General features: G+C 41.6%; 1 protein-coding gene across 1 annotated transcript in view; it reads left to right on the top strand.

Moving 5' to 3' along the window:
• Positions 1-18,915, top strand: part of LOC115184000 (isocitrate dehydrogenase [NADP], mitochondrial-like) — a 58,607-nt gene extending 39,692 nt beyond the window's left edge. Inside the window, exons 7-11 of the mRNA XM_029745000.1 lie at positions 2,000-2,151; positions 6,676-6,788; positions 12,098-12,195; positions 16,399-16,491; positions 18,747-18,915. Of these exons, the coding sequence (XP_029600860.1) occupies positions 2,000-2,151; positions 6,676-6,788; positions 12,098-12,195; positions 16,399-16,491; positions 18,747-18,831 (541 nt within the window). The 3' untranslated portion in view covers positions 18,832-18,915. The remainder of the gene's footprint in view (positions 1-1,999; positions 2,152-6,675; positions 6,789-12,097; positions 12,196-16,398; positions 16,492-18,746) is intronic.
• Positions 18,916-21,950: the final 3,035 nt, after the last annotated feature.

Here is a 21,950-nt window from a genome sequence, read left to right as displayed (position 1 = left end):
TGCAGCTAAAAATTCTATAATTGAAAGCGAAGACCGACGAAACATCCATTCTATAACGACATTAATGAATGTCGCTTTGAAAGATCCATTCTGAGAGAGAGAGAGAGACTCCAACAGAGATCCCGACGACACACTGAGCGTAAATATATATTGATTGCAATTGTTCCCGAATGAGTGAGCGTTCATGTGCAAAGGATTAGCATACCAATTGTTAATATTAATGAACTCTGTGTGCCTCTTAAGCTGCCCTTTATGACCCTTTGTTTAAAAAGCTGCCATGCCGGTTTAGCCCACTAGGACACATTCCTCTACCATTTCTTTGTAACGATAATTACTGTTTGTATACTTTCTGTGAATTACTTTGTTGAGTAAATAAATGATTTTAAGACAGTTGATGTATGGATGACTTAGTAAAGGCTGGGTTCGTGCAGATACAACAATTTACGACGTTTGGAATGAGACTGGACGTGAGGTAAAATACACCATTTAAACCAGAAGATAATTGGCCTATTCTATAATATAATATAATGTTATAATATAGGAAAGTTATATTAGGAAAATTATAACTTTGTAATCTTAATATTTTCCTTGGTGCCCCGATCTAGTTAATTACAGTTAAACGATTAATCAGTTTAATCGCGTGATAATAATTACAGGGAGTTATTTTGATAAACATGTCTTCAGTTAATGGTGCCCAAAGACACGACAGCTTCGAAGTACGGTAATGGAATATTTAAAAAAAAAATGTCACGAAATGCGCTCGTGCGTCACCCTTCGGATAGTGACCTGAACGCACGAACAAAACGGAGCTATTTGAATATAACTATGGATTATTTGGAACCAAAACAACATTTGTTGTTGAAGTAGAAGTCCTGGGAGTGCATTTTGACGAAGAACAGCAAAGGTAATCCAATTTTTCTAATAATAATTCTGAGTTTAGGTTGTCCCAAACTTGGTGGGTGTCAAATTAGCTAGCCGTGATGGCCGAGCTATGTACTCAGTATATTGCAAAATGTGCTTTCGCCGAAAAGCTATTTTAAAATCTGACACCGCGATTGCATAAAGGAGTTCTTTATCTATAATTCTTAAAATAATTGTTATGTATTTTGTGAACGTTTATCATGAGTAATTTAGTAAATTCACAGGAAGTTTGCGGTGGGTATGCTAGTTCTGAAAATCACATGCTAATGTAAAAAGCTGATTTTTGATATAAATATGAACTTGATTGAACAAAACATGCATGTATTGTATAACATAATGTCCTAGGAGTGTCATCTGATGAAGATCATCAAAGGTAAGTGCTGTATTTAGCTGTGGTTTGGGTTTATGTGACATATATGCTTGCTTGGAAAATGGCTGTGTGATTATTTGTGTCTATGTACTCTCCTAACATAATCTAATGTTTTGCTTTCGCTGTAAAGCCTTTTTGAAATCGGACAATGTGGTTAGATTAACGAGAGTCTTATCTTTAAAATGGTGTAAAATAGTTGATTGTTTGAGAAAATTGAATTGTGGTATTTTAGTTGGTTTTGTATTTCGCGCCGTGCGATGCCATTGGCTGTTGGCTAGGGGTTCCGCAGGCGGAACGTCTGTCCTCAACAGGTTAAAGAAAAAATCTTCATCCAGTTTGAGGTGAGTAATCACTGTTCTGATATCCAGAAGCTCTTTTCGGTCATAAGAGACGGTAGCATCAGCATTATGTACAAAATAAGTTACAAACAATGCAAAAAAACACACAAAATAGCACAATTGGTTAGGAGCCTGTAAAACGGCAGCCATCCCCTCTGGCGCCATTTTCTACCACGCTGAAATTCCGTGATATGGATTGAATAGAGGCCACAGTCTATTCACCATAAAAAAAGACCACATAAAAACCATATAAATTATTGACATGCCAAAGTGGCTTGCCAAGGTAGACAGTACCGTTCCTTGCTGATTCTTCCCCAGTGTTAACAGTTAATCTAAGCCTGCTTTAAAAGCTCCCCTGTGTTCTCTACAGGAACTACAAGCAAGAGTTTGACACGCTGAAGATCTGGTACGAGCACCGCCTCATTGATGACATGGTGGCACAAGTCCTAAAGTCCTCCGGAGGCTTCGTCTGGGCCTGCAAGAACTATGACGGAGACGTTCATTCTGACATATTGGCTCAAGGTGAGACCAACACTAATATATAATATACTGGATATACAGTACCAGTCAAAAGTTTGGACACCTACTCATTCAAGGGTTTTTCTTGATTTTTACGATTTTCTACATTGTAAAATAATAGTGAAGACTTCAAAACTATAAACTAACACATATGAAATCATGTAGTAACCAAAAAAGTGTTAAACAAATCTAAATATATTTTATATTTGAGATTCTTCAAAATAGCCAACCTTTGTCTTGACGACAGCTTTGCACACTCTTGGCATTCTCAAAATCATCAAGCGCTATGATGAAACTGGCTCTCATGAGGACCGCCACAGGAATGGAAGACCCAAAGTTACCTCAGCTGCAGAGGACATGTTCATAAATGCTTCACAGAGTTCAAGTAACAGACACATCTCAGCATCAACTGTTCAGAGGAGACTGCATGAATCAGGCCTTCATGGTCGAATTGCTGCAGTGAAACCACTACTATAGGACACCAATAATAATAAGAGACTTGCTTGGGCCAAGAAACACGAGCAATGGACATTAGACAGATTTGGACATTAGACCGGTGGAATTCTGTCCTTTGGTCTGATGAGTCTAAATTAGAGATTTTTGATTCCATTAACCGTGTCTTTGTGAGACGCAGAGTAGGTGAACGTATGATCTCCATATGTGTGGTTCCCACCGTGAAGCATGGAGGAGGTGTAATGGTGCTTTGCTGGTGACACTGTCAGTGATTTTATTTAGAATTCAAGGCACACTTAACCAGCATGGCTACCACAGCATTCTGCAGCGTTACGCCATCCCATCTGGTTTGCGCTTAGTGGGACTTTCATTTGTTTTTCAACAGGACAATCACCCAACACACCTCCAGGCTGTGTAAGGGTTATTTGACCAAGGAGAGTATTGGAGTGCTGCATCAGATGACCTGGACTCCACAATCATCCAACCTCAACCCAATTGAGATGGTTTGGGATGAGTTTGACCACAGAGTGATGGAAAAGCAGCCAACAAGTGCTCAGCATATGTGAGAACTCCTTGGAAAAGCATTCCTCATGATGCTGGTTCAGACAATGCCAAGAGTGTGCAAAGCTGTCATCGAGGCAAAGGGTGGCTACTTTGAAGAATGTAAAATCTAAAATATATTTTGATCTGTTTAACATTGTTTTGGTTACTACATGATTCCGTATGTGTTATTTCATAGTTTTAATGTCTTCATTAATATTTGACAATGTAAAAAAAAAATGTAAATAAAGAAAAACCCTTGAATGAGTAGGTGTGTCCAAACTTTTGACTGGTACTGTACATACAGTAATAATATATAATGTACTGTATATACATACAGTAATATAATAAAACCATAATGGAATTGTTCAGTCTGACATACTGTCCCAAGGTGAGACCAACACTAATATAAAATATACTGTATATACATACAGTAATATAGTTATTATTATTATGAAAACGTTCAGTCTGACATACTGGCTCAAGGTGAAACCACAGACTAACTGTACATACATATGTTCCATTCATCGTCCAATATAATCTCATATTTTCTCTTAACTTCAAAGGGTTTCATGTTTTTATTGCTGAGAAAGGTCCACCTTGTAGCTAGCAGGAGTCCTCTTAAAGTATAATCACATCAGAAAGTCTGGATGTACAGTTCCTTCAGAAAGTATTCACACCCCTTGACTTTTTCCACATTCTGTAGAGTTACAGCCTGAATTTAAAATGAATACAATTTTTATTTTGTATCACTGGCCTACACACAATACCCCATATTGTCAAAGTGGATTTTTTTTTTTTGAGATATAAAAAAAGTAATTAAAAATGAAAAGTTGAAATGTGACTGACCAGCTCAAATCGGTCTTATGTAGCAAAATTTGCAATCGTTTTTTTTTTTTTTTACATTGGATAAAAGTAGAGACTCAGAGCTAGAAAATGGTATTTCATACACTTCATCTGCTTTGAATGTTGATTAACTTGTAAACTCACTTTTGAGAAAAGGGCCTTTGAAAGTTTTGGTACCTACTGGAGAGCTCTCCTTTGTCTCCACCCATTCAGCTGTTCACAGTGAGTAGTAAAGATCAAGACTAAAAGTGGTAGTAGCCTACATCAAGGAACATTCCAGTTGAACAGAAAGTGTCCAGATAAAAATATTTTATAAATATTAGATGACACTTACCCAGACACTCTTGTCTAAATTGATGGGTCATGTGAAAGAAACGCTATAACCCCCAGCCACATCCAGTGGTGGAAAAACAACTAAATTGTCATACTTGAGTAAAAGTACACTGCTCAAAAAAATAAAGGGAACACTTAAACAACACAATGTAACTCCAAGTCAATCACACTTCTGTGAAATCAAACTGTCCACTTAGGAAGCAACACTGATTGACAATAAATTTCACATGCTGTTGTGCAAATGGAATATCCAACAGGTGGAAATTATAGGCAATTAGCAAGACACCCCCAATAAAGGAGTGGTTCTGCAGGTGGGGACCACAGACCACTTCTCAGTTCCTATGCTTCCTGGCTGATGTTTTGGCCACTTTTGAATGCTGGCGGTGCTTTCACTCTAGTGGTAGCATGAGACAGAGTCTACAACCCACACAAGTGGCTCAGGTAGTGCAGCTCATCCAGGATGGCACATCAATGCGAGCTGTGGCAAGAAGGTTTGCTGTGTCTGTCAGCGTAGTGTCCAGAGCATGGAGGCGCTTTCAGGAGACAGGCCAGTACATCAGGAGACGTGGAGGAGGCCGTAGGAGGGCAACAACCCAGCAGCAGGACCGCTACCTCCGCCTTTGTGCAAGGAGGAGCAGGAGGAGCACTGCCAGAGCCCTGCAAAATGACCTCCAGCAGGCCACAAATGTGCATGTGTCTGCTCAAACGGTCAGAAACAGACTCCATGAGGGTGGTATGAGGGCCCGACGTCCACAGGTGGGGGTTGTGCTTACAGCCCAACACCGTGCAGGACATTTGGCATTTGCCAGAGAACACCAAGATTGGCAAATTCGCCACTGGCGCCCTGTGCTCTTCACAGATGAAAGCAGGTTCACACTGAGCACATGTGACAGACGTGACAGAGTCTGGAGACGCCGTGGAGAACGTTCTGCTGCCTGCAACATCCTCCAGCATGACCGGTTTGGCGGTGGGTCAGTCATGGTGTGGGGTGGCATTTCTTTGGGGGGCCGCACTGCCCTCCATGTGCTCGCCAGAGGTAGCCTGACTGCCATTAGGTACCGAGATGAGATCCTCAGACCCCTTGTGAGACCATATGCTGGTGCGGTTGGCCCTGGGTTCCTCCTAATGCAAGACAATGCTAGACCTCATGTGGCTGGAGTGTGTCAGCAGTTCCTGCAAGAGGAAGGCATTGATGCTATGGACTGGCCCGCCCGTTCCCCAGACCTGAATCCAATTGAGCACATCTGGGACATCATGTCTCGCTCCATCCACCAACGCCACGTTGCACCACAGACTGTCCAGGAGTTGGCGGATGCTTTAGTCCAGGTCTGGGAGGAGATCCCTCAGGAGACCATCCGCCACCTCATCAAGAGCATGCCCAGGCGTTGTAGGGAGGTCATACAGGCACGTGGAGGCCACACACACTACTGAGCCTCATTTTGACTTGTTTTAAGGACATTACATCAAAGTTGGATCAGCCTGTAGCGTGGTTTTCCACTTTAATTTTGAGTGTGACTCCAAATCCAGACCTCCATGGGTTAATAAATTGGATTTCCATTGATTATTTTTGTGTGATTTTGTTGTCAGCACATTCAACTATGTAAAGAAAAAAGTATTTAGTAAGATTATTTCTTTCATTCAGATCTAGGATGTGTTATTTTAGTGTTCCCTTTATTTTTTGGAGCAGTATATAAATCACTTCACATTCCTTATATTAAACCAGACTGCACAATTGTAGTTTATTTTTTATTGACGGATAGCCAGGGGCACAATGTACTTCAGTATCAAAGTAAAAGTAAAAATAGAAACTATTTCAAATTCCTTATATTAAGCAAACCAGACGGCACAATTTTATTTTTTTGTATTTTTATTGACGGATTGCCAGGGGCACACTCCAACACTCAGACATGATTTACAAACGAAGCATTTGTATTTCGCTTCGTCATTATGGGGTATTGTGTGTAGATGGGTGAGAAAAATAAATTGAATCCATTTTGAATTCAGGCTGTAACAACAAAATGTGGAATAAGTCGAGGGTATGAATACTTTCTGAAGACATTGTACCTGGCTGAACTCCTAAGACACAGTGAGGGTGATTGGATATCCTCTGCCATGCTATTGATGACAAAATCAAATCAAATTCATTTATAAAGCCCTTCTTACATCAGCTGATATCTCAAATTGCTGTACAGAAACTCAGCCTAAAACCCCAAAGAGCAAGCAATGCAGGTGTAGAAGCACGGTGGCAAGGAAAAACTCCCTAGAGAGGCCAGAACCTAGGAAGAAACCTAGAGAGGAACCAGGCTATGAGGGGTGGCCAGTCCTCATAGACACCCTATTGTTGTTGTTGCATAGGTTTTGGCTCCCTGGGTCTAATGACGTCAGTGTTGGTGTGTCCTGATGGGAAGACCATTGAGGCAGAGGCAGCCCACGGCACTGTGACACGGCACTACCGCCAACACCAGACGGTAAGGAACCTCTAACCCTGATTCATCCCTAACCCTAGCCCTAACCCACGGCACTACCGCCAACACCAGAGGGTAAGGAACCTCTAACCCTAACCCTAATTCATCCCTAACCCTAGCCCTAACCCTAGCCCACGGCACTGTGACACGGCACTACCGCCAACACCAGAGGGTAAGGAACCTCTAACCCTAACCCTAGCCCACAGCACTACCGCCAACACCAGAGGGTAAGGAACCTCTAACCCTAACCCTGATTCATCCCTGACTCACGCCACGGTAACCAGCAACTGAGCATTAGGACCTTTCCACGCTGGTGGGAAATTCAGTCTAATTGCTAATGCTGCTGCTGCTGTATAGCCAGTAACTGTTAGAAATATCCTCTCTCTTGTAGGGTAGACCACCATGTCACTGTTAAAACTATCCCCTGTCCTCCTGTATGGTAGAGCTACCAGAACCATTACACTAGGCATGTTTATACCTGGTTCTAACATGAATTCTTTGTCCTGATCTTGTCCTCATTCTGATTGTGCCCACATTTTTAGATGATAAAAGAATATATACAGTACCAGTCAAACGTTTGGACACACCTACTCATTCAAGGGTTTTTCTTTATTTTTACTATTTTCTACATTGTAGAATAATAGTGAAGACATCAAAACTATGAAATAACACATATGGAATCATGTAGTAACCAAAAAAGTGTTAAAAAAATCCAAATATATTTCATATTTGAGATTCTTCAAAGTAGCCACACTTTGCATTGATGACAGTTTTGCACACGCTTGGCATTCTCTCAACCAGCTTCACCTGGAATGCTTTTCCAACAGTCTTGAAAGAGTTTCTGACCTTTTCAGAAAACTAGGCATATGTCACGGGTCACTATTTCACAGGAGAGCCGTTTGAACATAAACCTTTTTTATTTTTTTCATCAAAATGCATTTTATTTTGGCACAAATGCCTTCTCGAACATGTAAACTTTCATGTGCCTTAATAACAAACTTGTATGCCATCTGTAAATACAAATAAAATTGTTAAATTACGAGCCTAGTTGGTTTAGCTCAGAAAAAGTCACTAACCTTCCCGCTAGCCATGATTGGCTGAGATAATGAGTGGGCTGGACATGCCGAGAGATGAGTTTGGATTGGTCTGTCATATAGCACGCTTCTGTCTATTTGAGCTGGTCAGTATGTCCAGGTAATCCTGTTTAACACTGCCTTTAAAAAAAATGTTGTGTAGTAAAACTACAAAAAAATGTAATGTCAAGTTAAAGTGTACTGTTAGCTAGCTAACGTTAACTGGCTGGCTCACTAGCTAGCGTTTTGTGTATGATCTTATTATTCCTATCTCAGAGCCATTTGCTTAGCTAGCTATAGCCTAATGTTAGCTAGCTATAGCCTAATGTTATGTAGCTATAGCCTAATGTTAGCTAGCTAACATTGAACCTGGTTGTTTAGTTACCTGCAGATTCATGCAGGGTAGTAATGTCATGAGTTGGGATTATGGTTCATTGTTTAGCTAGCTAGCTACATGTCTTAACAAAATACTCCACTATGCAAATAACCATTTCATTAGAATGTCACTGTAACAACTGTTGATAGACGTAGTAGCTGGTAAATTTGCTCTATCTACTCCGAATTAAGACCACAGGTAAGATAGTCTAGCTCGCCACATTTTTAGATATTACACCTTTTTAATTTTAACAAAGTATTTTCATTTAAAGTTAAAGTGTACTGTTAGCTAGCTAGCTAATGTTAGCTAGCTAGCTGTCTGGCTCACTAACTAACATTACGTGTATGATCTTATAATTTGTATCTCAGAGCCACTAGTAATAGCCTAATGTTAGGTTAGCTATTGAACTTGGTTGGTTAGCTACCTGCAGATTCATGAAGGGTAGTAATGTCATGAGTTTGGATTATGGTTCATTGTTTTCCTAGCTAGCTAGCTACATGTCTTAACAAAAGACTCTCGTTTTAGTGTGCCAGAGTGCAGAATAACTGATGAATTTACGAACTCTAAACACCTGTTGAATATGGCTGGTGTCAGTAAACGTTGGCCAAAAGGCGTCATTAAATTGTTGCCAGCAGCACAGTTACAGTCCCCAACGCTCTGAAAACAGCCTAACCAGCTCTACTAGGGTGAGTAAAATGGTCAGAGTGGGGTGCTCTCTCATTGTGTGTCTGGAAGTAGCTAGCAAGCTAGCCAATGTTAGCTTGGATGCTTGACTACCGTTGTGAGGTCAGAACGTTTGGATCAACCCTACTCCTCCGCCAGAGCGTCCAGTGTGCGCTCTGAGCGCGAAACACTCTGAATTTATGAATGGACAATCTGACAGCACAGTTGCAGTCACCAACGCTCTGGATAACATACTGTAACAGCATAACCAGCTCTGCTAGGGGGAGTAATGTTCAGTGAGCTGTTCTCTCTCTCTTAGATGTCTGGAAGTAGCTAGCAAGTTAGCTTGGGTGCTTGACTGCTGTTGTTAGTGCAGAACGCTCAGATCAACCATTGGAGATGGGTGGGGCTAAAGCTCAAGAGGATGTGAACGATGCTTAATGGGTGTAGACAAAGAAGGGCTCTCCAATAGTACTACCAAAACATTCAAAGGCCATTTTCTCAAAAGTGAGTTTACAAGTTTATCAACTTTCAAAGCAAAATTACTTTCCCATTTTTCCTCAACTGTAGTGTATGATATACTATTTTGTAGTTCTGAGTCTACTTTTATCCAATGTAAAAAACAATTTCAAATTTTGCTACATAAGACCGATTTGAGCCGGTGTTTACATATGCTGAGCAGTTGTTGGCTGCTTTTCCTTCACCCTGCAGTCTAATTCATCAAAAAAGATTTAAATTGGGTTGAGGTCGGAGGATTGTGGAGGCCAGGTCATCTGATGCAGCACCACATCACTCTACTTCTTGGTCAAATAGTTCTTGTCATTGTCCTGTTGAAAAACAAATAATAGTCCCACTAAGCGCAAGCCAGCTGGGATGGCGTGGTAGCGATGCTGGTTAGGTGTGCCTTGAATTCTAAATAAATCCCTGACAGTGTCACCAGCAAAGCACCATCACACCACCTCCTCCATGCTTCACGGTGGGAACCATACATGTGGAGATCATACGTTCACCTACTCTGTGTCTCACAAAGACACGGTTAATGGAATCAAAAATCTCAAATTTAGACTCATCAGACCAAAGGACAGATTTCCACCGGTCTAATGTCCAAATCTGTCCAATGTACATTGCTCATGTTTCTTGGCCAAGCAAGTCTCTTCTTGTTATTGGTGTCCTTTAGTAGTGGTTTTGTTGCAGCAATTCGACCTTGAAGGCCTGATTCACACAGTCTCCTCTGAACAGTTGATGTTGTAATGTGCCTGTTACTTGAACTCTTGTGAACCATTTATTTGGGCTGCAATCTGAGGTGCAGTTAACTCTAATGAACTTATCCTCTGCAGCAGAGGTAACTCTGGGTCTTCCTTTCCTGTGGCGGTCCTCATGAGAGCCAGTTTCATCATAGCGCTTGATGGTTTTTGTGACTGCACTTGAACTTTCAAAGTTCTTGAAATGTTCCGGATTGACTGATCTTCATGTCTTAAAGTAATGATGGACTGTTGTTTCTCTTTGCTTATTTGAGCTGTTCTTGCCATAATATGGACTTGGTCTTTTACCAAATAGGGCTATCTTCTGTATACCAACCTTACCATGGCTCAAACGCATTAAGAAGGAAAGATATTCCACAAATGAACTTTTAACAGGCACACCTGTTAATTGAAATGCATTCCAGGTAACTACCTCATGAAGCTGGTTGAGAGTGCCAAGAGTGTGCAAAGCTGTCGTCAAGGCACAGGTTGGCTACTTTGAAGAATCTCAAATATAAAATATATTTTGATTTGTTTAACACTTTTTTGGTTACTACATGATTCCATATGTGTTATTTCATAGTTGATGTCTTCACTATTATTCTACAATGTAGGAAACAATTAAAATAAAGAAAAACCCTGGAATGGGTAGGTGACCAAACCTTTGACTGGTACTGTATATACTTTGATCAGATGTTATAAGTGTAAAATGGGCAGGATCAGGATTGTCGTGACTTTACTTTCATTAATCTGTTGACTGTTATTTATCTAATCAACTAACTATGTTTAATTGTTACCCAAATAAATTAAACATGTAACAATTAACTCATTAGGAATTTGGGGCACCATGAGAGCGGTTGTTTAAAGAGTTAAAATCTAAAGGTTTACGTATCATAAAATAGTCAACGTATTAATCATAACTTCGTATCATATCATCATTCTGAACAGTCGTAACCTGCATCTGCAAAAAACCCAGCCTTACTTATGATTCAGTAGTACACAAATTGGTTTAATAATGTATTTACTAGCTAACTAAATGATAACACAGGATAAACATACACACTTAATACATTAGGAACAGGTCCCTAGCGGACTGACACAACATATGGCGGCTTGTTACAAAGGAGATGGAGAGAGAGAGAAAGAGACACTTATCGTTGATACATTGGAGGAACTACTCTCACAGTAATCATATACCTTGCACATGAACCGCCGCCCATTTGGAGTAAGAAAGCATGAATGTTTTTCCGTGTAAATTCCTTAGTTTGCCGTGGATCTCTGTCGGAACCAGGTTCTTCATAGGAAGGTTGTTGAGCCGCGGCACGCTCGTAAGGCTCTGATTGTCCAAGAGGGGTCGTTCACCCGTCTCTTCCACTGTTGCTCTTCTCTGCCCAGTGTCGTGACGGTGACGGTTCCGTCAGGCTGACACACTCTCTGACCTCACTCGGGGTGTGGCTACTTACTGTGCAAAGTTTATAGGAGACAAATGATCTCTTATGGCTCCTAAAATCACATTCATATCTTAACATAAATACTTTCATCATTTTTCACAATGTAAAGGATGGAGATTTCGTACATGAAGTGTATATACTTTTCAAGTTACAGTATTTTTTATGACATCACAAAATAACAACCCAAATGACATTAGTTTTCTATAGCTCGCCTCTGACCATTCTCCACATTCTCTGTTAAAGTTTCAGTGGGAAAAGTCTCTGTGTAGAACATTCCTGTGTGAATTTGGTGAGGGATGTTCTCTGGATTTCCTCTCCTTTAATTTACAATTGGGCGTGAGGTGTCAACCGCCCAGCAGCTCCCCTGTGTGTGTGAGAGGGTCTGATTACTGTCATCCATTGCCAAGCTGATCTGATCAAGTCGGATCCTCACAGGACAGTCATGACAGGATGAAGGATGCAGGTAAAAACAGGGCTTCTGTTAACACTGTCCTCTCTCCTCCTGTAGGGCCGACCCACCAGCACCAACCCCATCGCCAGTATCTTTGCCTGGACCAGAGGGCTGGAACACCGAGGGAAACTGGATGGAAACCCAGACCTCATCAAGTAATAACTACTAAAACCCTGTAATATCTCAATAACTACTAAAACCCTGTAATATATCAATAACTACTAAAACCCTGTAATATCTCAATAACTACTAAAACCCTGTAATATCTCAATAACTACTAAAACCCTGTAATATCTCAATAACTACTAAAACCCTGTAATATCTCAATAACTACTAAAACCCTGTAATATCTCAATAACTACTAAAACCCTGTAATATCTCAATAACTACTAAACCCCTGTAATATCTCAATAACTACTAAACCCCTGTAATATCTCAATAACTACTAAAACCCTGTAATATCTCAATAACTACTAAAACCCTGTAATATCTCAATAACTACTAAAACCCTGACCTGTAATATCTCAATAACTACTAAACCCCTGTAATATCTCAATAACTACTAAAACCCTGTAATATATCAATAACTACTAAAACCCTGTAATATATCAATAACTACTAAAACCCTGTAATATATCAATAACACATCTATTGGTCTGGGGGTGTTTCCAAGGGTATGGAAGTCAGCCATAATAACGGCCATCTTTAAATCGGGCGACCCTGCTGACGTGAGTAACTACAGGCCCATTAGTATACTACCTGTAGTGTCGAAGGTTGTTGAAAAGTGTGTAGCAGAACAACTGATTTCCCACCTCAACAACAGCCCCTTCACATTACACTCCATGCAGTTTGGCTTCAGAGCGAAACACTCCACAGAAACGGCCAACTGCTTTCTTCTGGAAAATGTGAAGTCCAAGATGGACAAAGGGGGCGTTGTTGGGGCTGTGTTTCTGGACCTAAGGAAGGCTTTCGATACTGTTAACCATGAGATTCTCATCACAAAATTGTCCAAGTTCAACTTTTCCCCCGATGCCTTGAGATGGATGAAATCATACCTTGAAGGCAGAACTCAGTGTGTCAGAGTGAGCAATGAGCTGTCGCCCACTCTTAGCTATGATGTGGGCGTGCCCCAAGGGTCAATACTGGGGCCCCTCTTGTTCAGCCTGTACATTAATGATCTGCCTTCCGTCTGCACTGGGTCTGAAGTTCAAATGTATGCAGATGATACAGTGATATATGTGCATGCAAAGAGCAAACAACAAGCTGCACAAGAACTCACTACTGTAATGGTCCAGGTTACAAAGTGGCTCAGTGACTCGTGTTTGCATCTCAATGTGAAAAAAACTGTTTGCATGTTCTTCACAAAGAGGGCAACAGATGCTACTGAGCCAGATGTCTATGTGTCAGGGGAGAAGCTCCAGGTGGTATCTGATTTTAAGTACCTTGGAATCATACTTGATTCCAACCTCTCTTTTAAAAAGCATGTGAACAAGGTAATTCAAATAACCAAATTCAACCTAGCTAATTTCCGATTTATACGAAATTGTTTGACCACAGAGGTAGCAAGACTGTACTTCAAATCGATGATACTCCCCCACTTAACATACTGCTTGACTAGTTGGACCCAAGCTTGCTATACAACATTAAAACCTATTCAGTCTGTCTACAAACAGGCTCTCAAAGTGCTCGATAGGAAGCCCAATAGCCATCATCACTGTTACATCCTCAGAAAGCATGAGCTCCTGAGTTGGCAAAATCTGGTGCAATACACCGACGCATGTCTTGTATTCAAGATCCTAAATGGCCTAGCTCCCCCTCCACTCAGTATTTTTGTTAAACAGAAAATCCAAACATATGGCAGCAGATCCACAAGGTCTGCCATGAGAGGTGACTGTATAGTTCCCTTAAGGAAAAGCACCTTTAGTAAATCTGCTTTCTCTGTGAGAGCGTCCCATGTCTGGAATACACTGCCATCAGACACACATAACTGCACCACATATCACACTTTCACAAAATGCATGAAGACATGGCTAAAGGTCAATCAGATTTGTGAACATAATCCCTAGCTGTGTATTGCCGCTTTCCAAGTTGTCTGTTGTCTGTAGCTTGTGAGGTGTGGAAACATTTTGTTGTTTTTATGGATTTTGTCTTGTTGCTTTTTGTTCTATGTTGCTCTGTCTGTATGCTACATCTTGCTTGTCCTATGTTGCTCTGTCTCTATGCTATGTCTTGCTTGTCCTATGTTACTCTGCGTGTGCTCACTGTTCTATGATTGTCTATATTGTAATTGTTTTTAATAACCTGCCCAGGGACTGCGGTTGAAAATTAGCCGGCTGGCTAAAACCGGCACTTTTACTGAAACGTTGATTAATGTGCACTGTCCCTGTAAAAATAAAATAAACTCATAACTACTAAAACCCTGTAATATATCTGTTGACCTGTAGGTACCTAACCCTGTTGACCTGTAGGTAACTAACCCTAACCCCTGTTGACCTGTAGGTAACTAACCCCTGTTGACCTGTAGGTAACTAACCCCTGTTGACCTGTAGGTAACTAACCCCTGTTGACCTGTAGGTAACTAACCCCTGTTGACCTGTAGGTAACTAACCCCTGTTGACCTGTAGGTAACTAACCCCTGTTGACCTGTAGGTAACTAACCCCTGTTGACCTGTAGGTAACTAACCGTGTTGACCTGTGGGTAACTAACCCTGTTGACCTGTAGGTAACTAACCCTGTTGACCTGTAGGTAACTAACCCTGTTGACCTGTAGGTAACTAACCCTAACCCCTGTTGACCTGTAGGTAACTAACCCCTGTTGACCTGTAGGTAACTAACCCCTGTTGACCTGTAGGTAACTAACCCTGTTGACCTGTAGGTAACTAACCCCTGTTGACCTGTAGGTAACTAACCCCTGTTGACCTGTAGGTAACTAACCCTAACCCCTGTTGACCTGTAGGTAACTAACCCTGTTGACCTGTAGGTAACTAACCCCTGTTGACCTGTAGGTAACTAACCCCTGTTGACCTGTAGGTAACTAACCCCTGTTGACCTGTAGGTAACTAAGCCTAACCCCTGTTGACCTGTAGGTAACTAACCCTAACCCCTGTTGACCTGTAGGTAACTAACCCTGTTGACCTGTAGGTAACTAACCCCTGTTGACCTGTAGGTAACTAACCCTAACCCCTGTTGACCTGTAGGTAACTAACCTTAACCCCTGTTGACCTGTAGGTAACTAACCCTGTTGACCTGTAGGTAACTAACCCCTGTTGACCTGTAGGTAACTAAGCCTAACCCCTGTTGACCTGTAGGTAACTAACCCTGTTGACCTGTAGGTAACTAACCCTAACCCTGTTGACCTGTAGGTAACTAACCCTAACCTTGTTGACCTGTAGGTAACTAACCCTAACCTTGTTGACCTGTAGGTAACTAACCCCTGTTGACCTGTAGGTAACTAACCCTAACCCCTGTTGACCTGTAGGTAACTAACCCCTGTTGACCTGTAGGTAACTAACCCCTGTTGACCTGTAGGTAACTAACCCCTGTTGACCTGTAGGTAACTAACCCCTGTTGACCTGTAGGTAACTAACCCTGTTGACCTGTAGGTAACTAACCCCTGTTGACCTGTAGGTAACTAACCCTAACCCCTGTTGACCTGTAGGTAACTAACCCTAACCCCTGTTGACCTGTAGGTAACTAACCCCTGTTGACCTGTAGGTAACTAACCCTAACCCCTGTTGACCTGTAGGTAACTAACCCTAACCCTGTTGACCTGTAGGTAACTAACCCTAACCCCTGTTGACCTGTAGGTAACTAACCCCTGTTGACCTGTAGGTAACTAACCCCTGTTGACCTGTAGGTAACTAACCCCTGTTGACCTGTAGGTAACTAACCCCTGTTGACCTGTAGGTAACTAACCCCTGTTGACCTGTAGGTAACTAACCCCTGTTGACCTGTAGGTAACTAACCCCTGTTGACCTGTAGGTAACTAACCCCTGTTGACCTGTAGGTAACTAACCCCTGTTGACCTGTAGGTAACTAACCCTGTTGACCTGTAGGTAACTAACCTTGTTGACCTGTAGGTAACTAACCCCTGTTGACCTGTAGGTAACTAACCCTGTTGACCTGTAGGTAACTAACCCTGTTGACCTGTAGGTAACTAACCCCTGTTGACCTGTAGGTAACTAACCCCTGTTGACCTGTAGGTAACTAACCCCTGTTGACCTGTAGGTAACTAACCCCTGTTGACCTGTAGGTAACTAACCCCTGTTGACCTGTAGGTAACTAACCCCTGTTGACCTGTAGGTAACTAACCCCTGTTGACCTGTAGGTAACTAACCCTAACCCTTGTTGACCTGTAGGTTCTCCCAGACTCTGGAGAGGGTGTGTGTGGAGATCGTGGAGAGTGGTGTGATGACCAAGGACCTGGCCGGCTGCATCCACGGCCTGGCCAAGTGACTACACGCATATATACTACACTATACACTACAATACAGGACAGTCATGTCCACAGTATAACCCTGGCCAACTGAAACCTATGATTCAATCAGATTGCGGGTTATAAGCATTGCCAGTTTTAAAGCTGGAATTAAAGCTGGAATCCGTAATGGTGAAACTTACGGATGTTTGCGATATTACAACAGCAAAGAAGTTACTTCAAACAACCAATACGTTTTTTTCCCCCTCGGGGCGCTCCTCTCCTCCGTTTCATCGTCATTACCACAATGCTGGTCTCTTCTCTCCTCTCTGTTTCATCGTCATTACCACAATGCTGGTCTCTCCTCTCCTCTCTGTTTCATCGTCATTACCACAATGCTGGTCTCTCCTCTTCATTTCATCGTCATTACCACAATGCTGGACTCTCCTCTCCTCCGTTTAATCGTCATTACCACAATGCTGGTCTCTCCTCTCCTCCGTTTCATTGTCATTACCACAATGCTGGTCTCTCCTCTGTTTTATCGTCATTACCACAATGCCGGACTCTCCTCTCCATTTCATCATCATTACCACAATGCTGGACTCTCCTCTCCTCCGTTTCATCATCATTACCACAATGCTGGTCTCTCCTCTGTTTCATCGTCATTACCACAATGCTCGACTCTCCTCTCCTCCGTTTCATCGTCATTACCACAATGCTGGACTCTCCTCTCCTCCGTTTCATCAACATTACCACAATGCTGGTCTATCCACTCCGTTTCATCATCATTACCACAATGCTGGTCTCTCCACTCCGTTTCATCGTCATTACCACAATGCTGGACTCTCCTCTCTGTTTCATTGTCATTACCACAATGCTGGACTCTCCTCTGTTTCATCGTCATTACCACAATGCTGGACTCTCCTCTCTGTTTCATCGTCATTACCACAATGCTGGACTCTCCACTCCGTTTCATCGTCATTACCACAATGCTGGTCTCTCCACTCCGTTTCATCGTCATTACCACAATGCTGGACTCTCCTCTCTATTTTATCGTCATTACCACAATGCTGGACTCCCCTCTCCTCTGTTTCATTGTCATTACCACAATGCTGGACTCTCCTCTCCTCTGTTTCATCATCATTACCACAATGCTGGACTCTCCTCTCTGTTTCATCGTCATTACCACAATGCTGGTCTCTCCTCTCCTCCGTTTCATCGTCATTACCACAATGCTGGTCTCTCCTCTCCTCTGATTCATCTACTAAACAAAAACAATAACTGTGTGCTGGGGCTAACAGTGGCACTGTTTCCCCTATGCAGCTTTAAAGGCAATGTTCCCAGGTTTGCCAAAACCCATTCATGGTAAACACTGCGTATGATGGCTCAATCGGAAATTGCCTTGAAAAGCCGCAATGCCTATAAGCCGCAATCGGATTGAATAGAGCCCTTAGTGTTGTCGTACACACTTGCCTAGTTCATCAGTGTTTCATCTAATCCAATCGGATTGAATAGAGCCCTTAGTGTTGTTGTACACACCTGCCTAGTTCATCAGTGTTTCATCTAATCCAATCGGATTGAATAGAGCCCTTAGTGTTGTCGTACACACCTGCCTAGTTCATCAGTGTTTCATCTAATCCAATCGGATTGAATAGAGCCCTTAGTGTTGTCGTACACACCTGCCTAGTTCATCAGTGTTTCATCTAATCCAATCGGATTGAATAGAGCCCTTAGTGTTGTCGTACACACCTGCCTAGTTCATCAGTGTTTCATCTAATCCAATCGGATTGAATAGAGCCCTTAGTGTTGTCGTACACACCTGCCTAGTTCATCAGTGTTTCATCTAATCCAATCGGATTGAATAGAGCCCTTAGTGTTGTCGTACACACCTGCCTAGTTCATCAGTGTTTCATCTAATACAATCGGATTGAATAGAGCCCTTAGTGTTGTCGTACACACCTGCCTAGTTCATCAGTGTTTCATCTAATCCAATCGGATTGAATAGAGCCCTTAGTGTTGTCGTACACACCTGCCTAGTTCATCAGTGTTTCATCTAATCCAATCGGATTGAATAGAGCCCTTAGTGTTGTCGTACACACCTGCCTAGTTCATCAGTGTTTCATCTAATCCAATCGGATTGAATAGAGCCCTTAGTGTTGTCGTACACACCTGCCTAGTTCATCAGTGTTTCATCTAATCCAATCGGATTGAATAGAGCCCTTAGTGTTGTTGTACACACCTGCCTAGTTCATCAGTGTTTCATCTAATCCAACCTGTCATGTGATTTTGCAGCTGCAAGCTGAATGAACATTACGTCAACACATCCGACTTTCTGGACGCCATCAGAACCAACCTGGACAAGGCTCTGGGCAAATGAAGAGGAGGACAACACCACCACCACAAAACAATCTAACTTAGATCTGTGTTGCTGCCATGTTGTGTTGTATCTCTTCTGGTTGTGGTGTCTCTATATAGTGTTGTGGTGTCTCTATATAGTGTTGTGTTGTCTCTCTTCGTGTTGTGGTGTCTCTATATAGTGTTGTGGTGTCTCTATATAGTGTTGTGGTGTCTCTATGTAGTGTTGTGGTGTCTCTCTTTATGTAGTGTTGTGGTGTCTCTCTATATTTAGTGTTGTGGTGTCTCTCTTTATGTAGTGTTGTGGTGTCTCTATATAGTGTTGTGGTGTCTCCATATAGTGGTGTGGTGTCTCTATATAGTGTTGTGGTGTCTCTATATAGTGTTGTGGTGTCGTGTCTCTATGTAGTGTTGTGGTGTCTCTCTTTATGTAGTGTTGTGGTGTCTCTCTATATTTAGTGTTGTGGTGTCTCTATGTAGTGTTGTGGTGTCTCTATATAGTGTTGTGGTGTCTCTCTTTATGTAGTGTTGTGGTGTCTATATAGTGTTGTGGTGTCTCTATATAGTGTTGTGGTGTCTCTCTATATTTAGTGTTGTGGTGTCTCTCTTTATGTAGTGTTGTGGTGTCTATATAGTGTTGTGGTGTCTATATAGTGTTGTGGTGTCTCTATATAGTGTTGTGGTGTCTCTCTATATAGTGTTGTGGTGTCTCTCTTTATGTAGTGTTGTGGTGTCTCTATATGTAGTGTTGTGGTGTCTCTATATGTAGTGTTGTGGTGTCTCTATATGTAGTGTTGTGGTGTCTCTATATGTAGTGTTGTGGTGTCTCTATATAGTGGTGTGGTGTCTCTATATGTAGTGTTGTGGTGTCTCTATATAGTGTTGTGGTGTCTCTATATGTAGTGTTGTGGTGTCTCTATATTTAGTGTTGTGGTGTCTCTATATAGTGTTGTGGTGTCTCTCTATATAGTGTTGTGGTGTCTCTCTATATGTAGTGTTGTGGTGTCTCTCTATATGTAGTGTTGCGGTGTCTCTATATTTAGTGTTGCGGTGTCTCTATATGTAGTGTTGTGGTGTCTCTATATGTAGTGTTGTGGTGTCTCTCTGTATGTAGTGTTGTGGTGTCTCTCTATATGTAGTGTTGTGGTGTCTCTCTATATGTAGTGTTGTGGTGTCTCCATGTAGTGTTGTGGTGTCTCCATGTAGTGTTGTGGTGTCTCTATATAGTGTTGTGGTCTCTCTATATAGTGTTGTGGTGTCTCTATATTTAGTGTTGCGGTGTCTCTATATTTAGTGTTGTGGTGTCTCTATATGTAGTGTTGTGGTGTCTCTATATGTAGTGTTGTGGTGTCTCTCTATATGTAGTGTTGTGGTGTCTCTCTATATGTAGTGTTGTGGTGTCTCTCTATATTTAGTGTTGTGGTGTCTCCATGTAGTGTTGTGGTGTCTCTCTATATAGTGTTGTGTTGTCTCTATATTTAGTGTTGTCTCTATATTTAGTGTTGTGGTGTCTCTATATTTAGTGTTGTGGTGTCTCTCTATATGTAGTGTTGTGGTGTCTCTCTATATGTAGTGTTGTGGTGTCTCTATATTTAGTGTTGTGGTGTGTCTCTATATTTAGTGTTGCGGTGTCTCTATATTTACTGTTGCGGTGTCTCTATTTAGTGTTGTGGTGTCTCTATATGTAGTGTTGTGGTGTCTCTCTATATGTAGTGTTGTGGTGTCTCTCTATATGTAGTGTTGTGGTGTCTCTCTATATGTAGTGTTGTGGTGTCTCTATATTTAGTGTTGTGGTGTCTCTCTATATTTAGTGTTGTGGTGTCTCTCTATATTTAGTGTTGTGGTGTCTCTATATTTAGTGTTGTGGTGTCTCTATATCTAGTGTTGTGGTGTCTCTATATTTAGTGTTGTGGTGTCTCTATATTTAGTGTTGTGGTGTCTCTATATTTAGTGTTGCGGTGTCTCTATATGTAGTGTTGTGGTGTCTCTATATGTAGTGTTGTGGTGTCTCTATATGTAGTGTTGTGGTGTCTCTCTGTATGTAGTGTTGTGGTGTCTCTCTATATGTAGTGTTGTGGTGTCTCCATGTAGTGTTGTGGTGTCTCCATGTAGTGTTGTGGTGTCTCCATGTAGTGTTGTGGTGTCTCTATATAGTGTTGTGGTCTCTCTATATAGTGTTGTGGTGTCTCTATATTTAGTGTTGCGCTGTCTCTATATTTAGTGTTGTGGTGTCTCTATATGTAGTGTTGTGGTGTCTCTATATGTAGTGTTGTGGTGTCTCTCTATATGTAGTGTTGTGGTGTCTCTCTATATTTAGTGTTGTGGTGTCTCTATATTTAGTGTTGTGGTGTCTCTATATCTAGTGTTGTGGTGTCTCTATATTTAGTGTTGTGGTGTCTCTATATTTAGTGTTGTGGTGTCTCTATATTTAGTGTTGCGGTGTCTCTATATGTAGTGTTGTGGTGTCTCTATATGTAGTGTTGTGGTGTCTCTATATGTAGTGTTGTGGTGTCTCTCTGTATGTAGTGTTGTGGTGTCTCTCTATATGTAGTGTTGTGGTGTCTCCATGTAGTGTTGTGGTGTCTCCATGTAGTGTTGTGGTGTCTCCATGTAGTGTTGTGGTGTCTCTATATAGTGTTGTGGTCTCTCTATATAGTGTTGTGGTGTCTCTATATTTAGTGTTGCGCTGTCTCTATATTTAGTGTTGTGGTGTCTCTATATGTAGTGTTGTGGTGTCTCTATATGTAGTGTTGTGGTGTCTCTCTATATGTAGTGTTGTGGTGTCTCTCTATATGTAGTGTTGTGGTGTCTCTCTATATGTAGTGTTGTGGTGTCTCTCTATATTTAGTGTTGTGGTGTCTCCATGTAGTGTTGTGGTGTCTCTATATTTAGTGTTGTGGTGTCTCTCTATATTTAGTGTTGTGGTGTCTCTCTATATGTAGTGTTGTGGTGTCTCTCTATATGTAGTGTTGTGGTGTCTCTCTATATTTAGTGTTGTGGTGTGTCTCTATATTTAGTGTTGTGGTGTCTCTATATTTAGTGTTGCGGTGTCTCTATTTAGTGTTGTGGTGTCTCTATATGTAGTGTTGTGGTGTCTCTCTATATGTAGTGTTGTGGTGTCTCTATATGTAGTGTTGTGGT

Source organism: Salmo trutta, unplaced genomic scaffold (genome assembly GCF_901001165.1).
Source record: "Salmo trutta unplaced genomic scaffold, fSalTru1.1, whole genome shotgun sequence".
In the NCBI taxonomy this organism is placed as follows: Eukaryota; Metazoa; Chordata; class Actinopteri; order Salmoniformes; family Salmonidae; genus Salmo; species Salmo trutta.
Note: the sequence above shows the minus strand (reverse complement) of the source record. Positions and strands in the feature narration are given on the sequence as shown.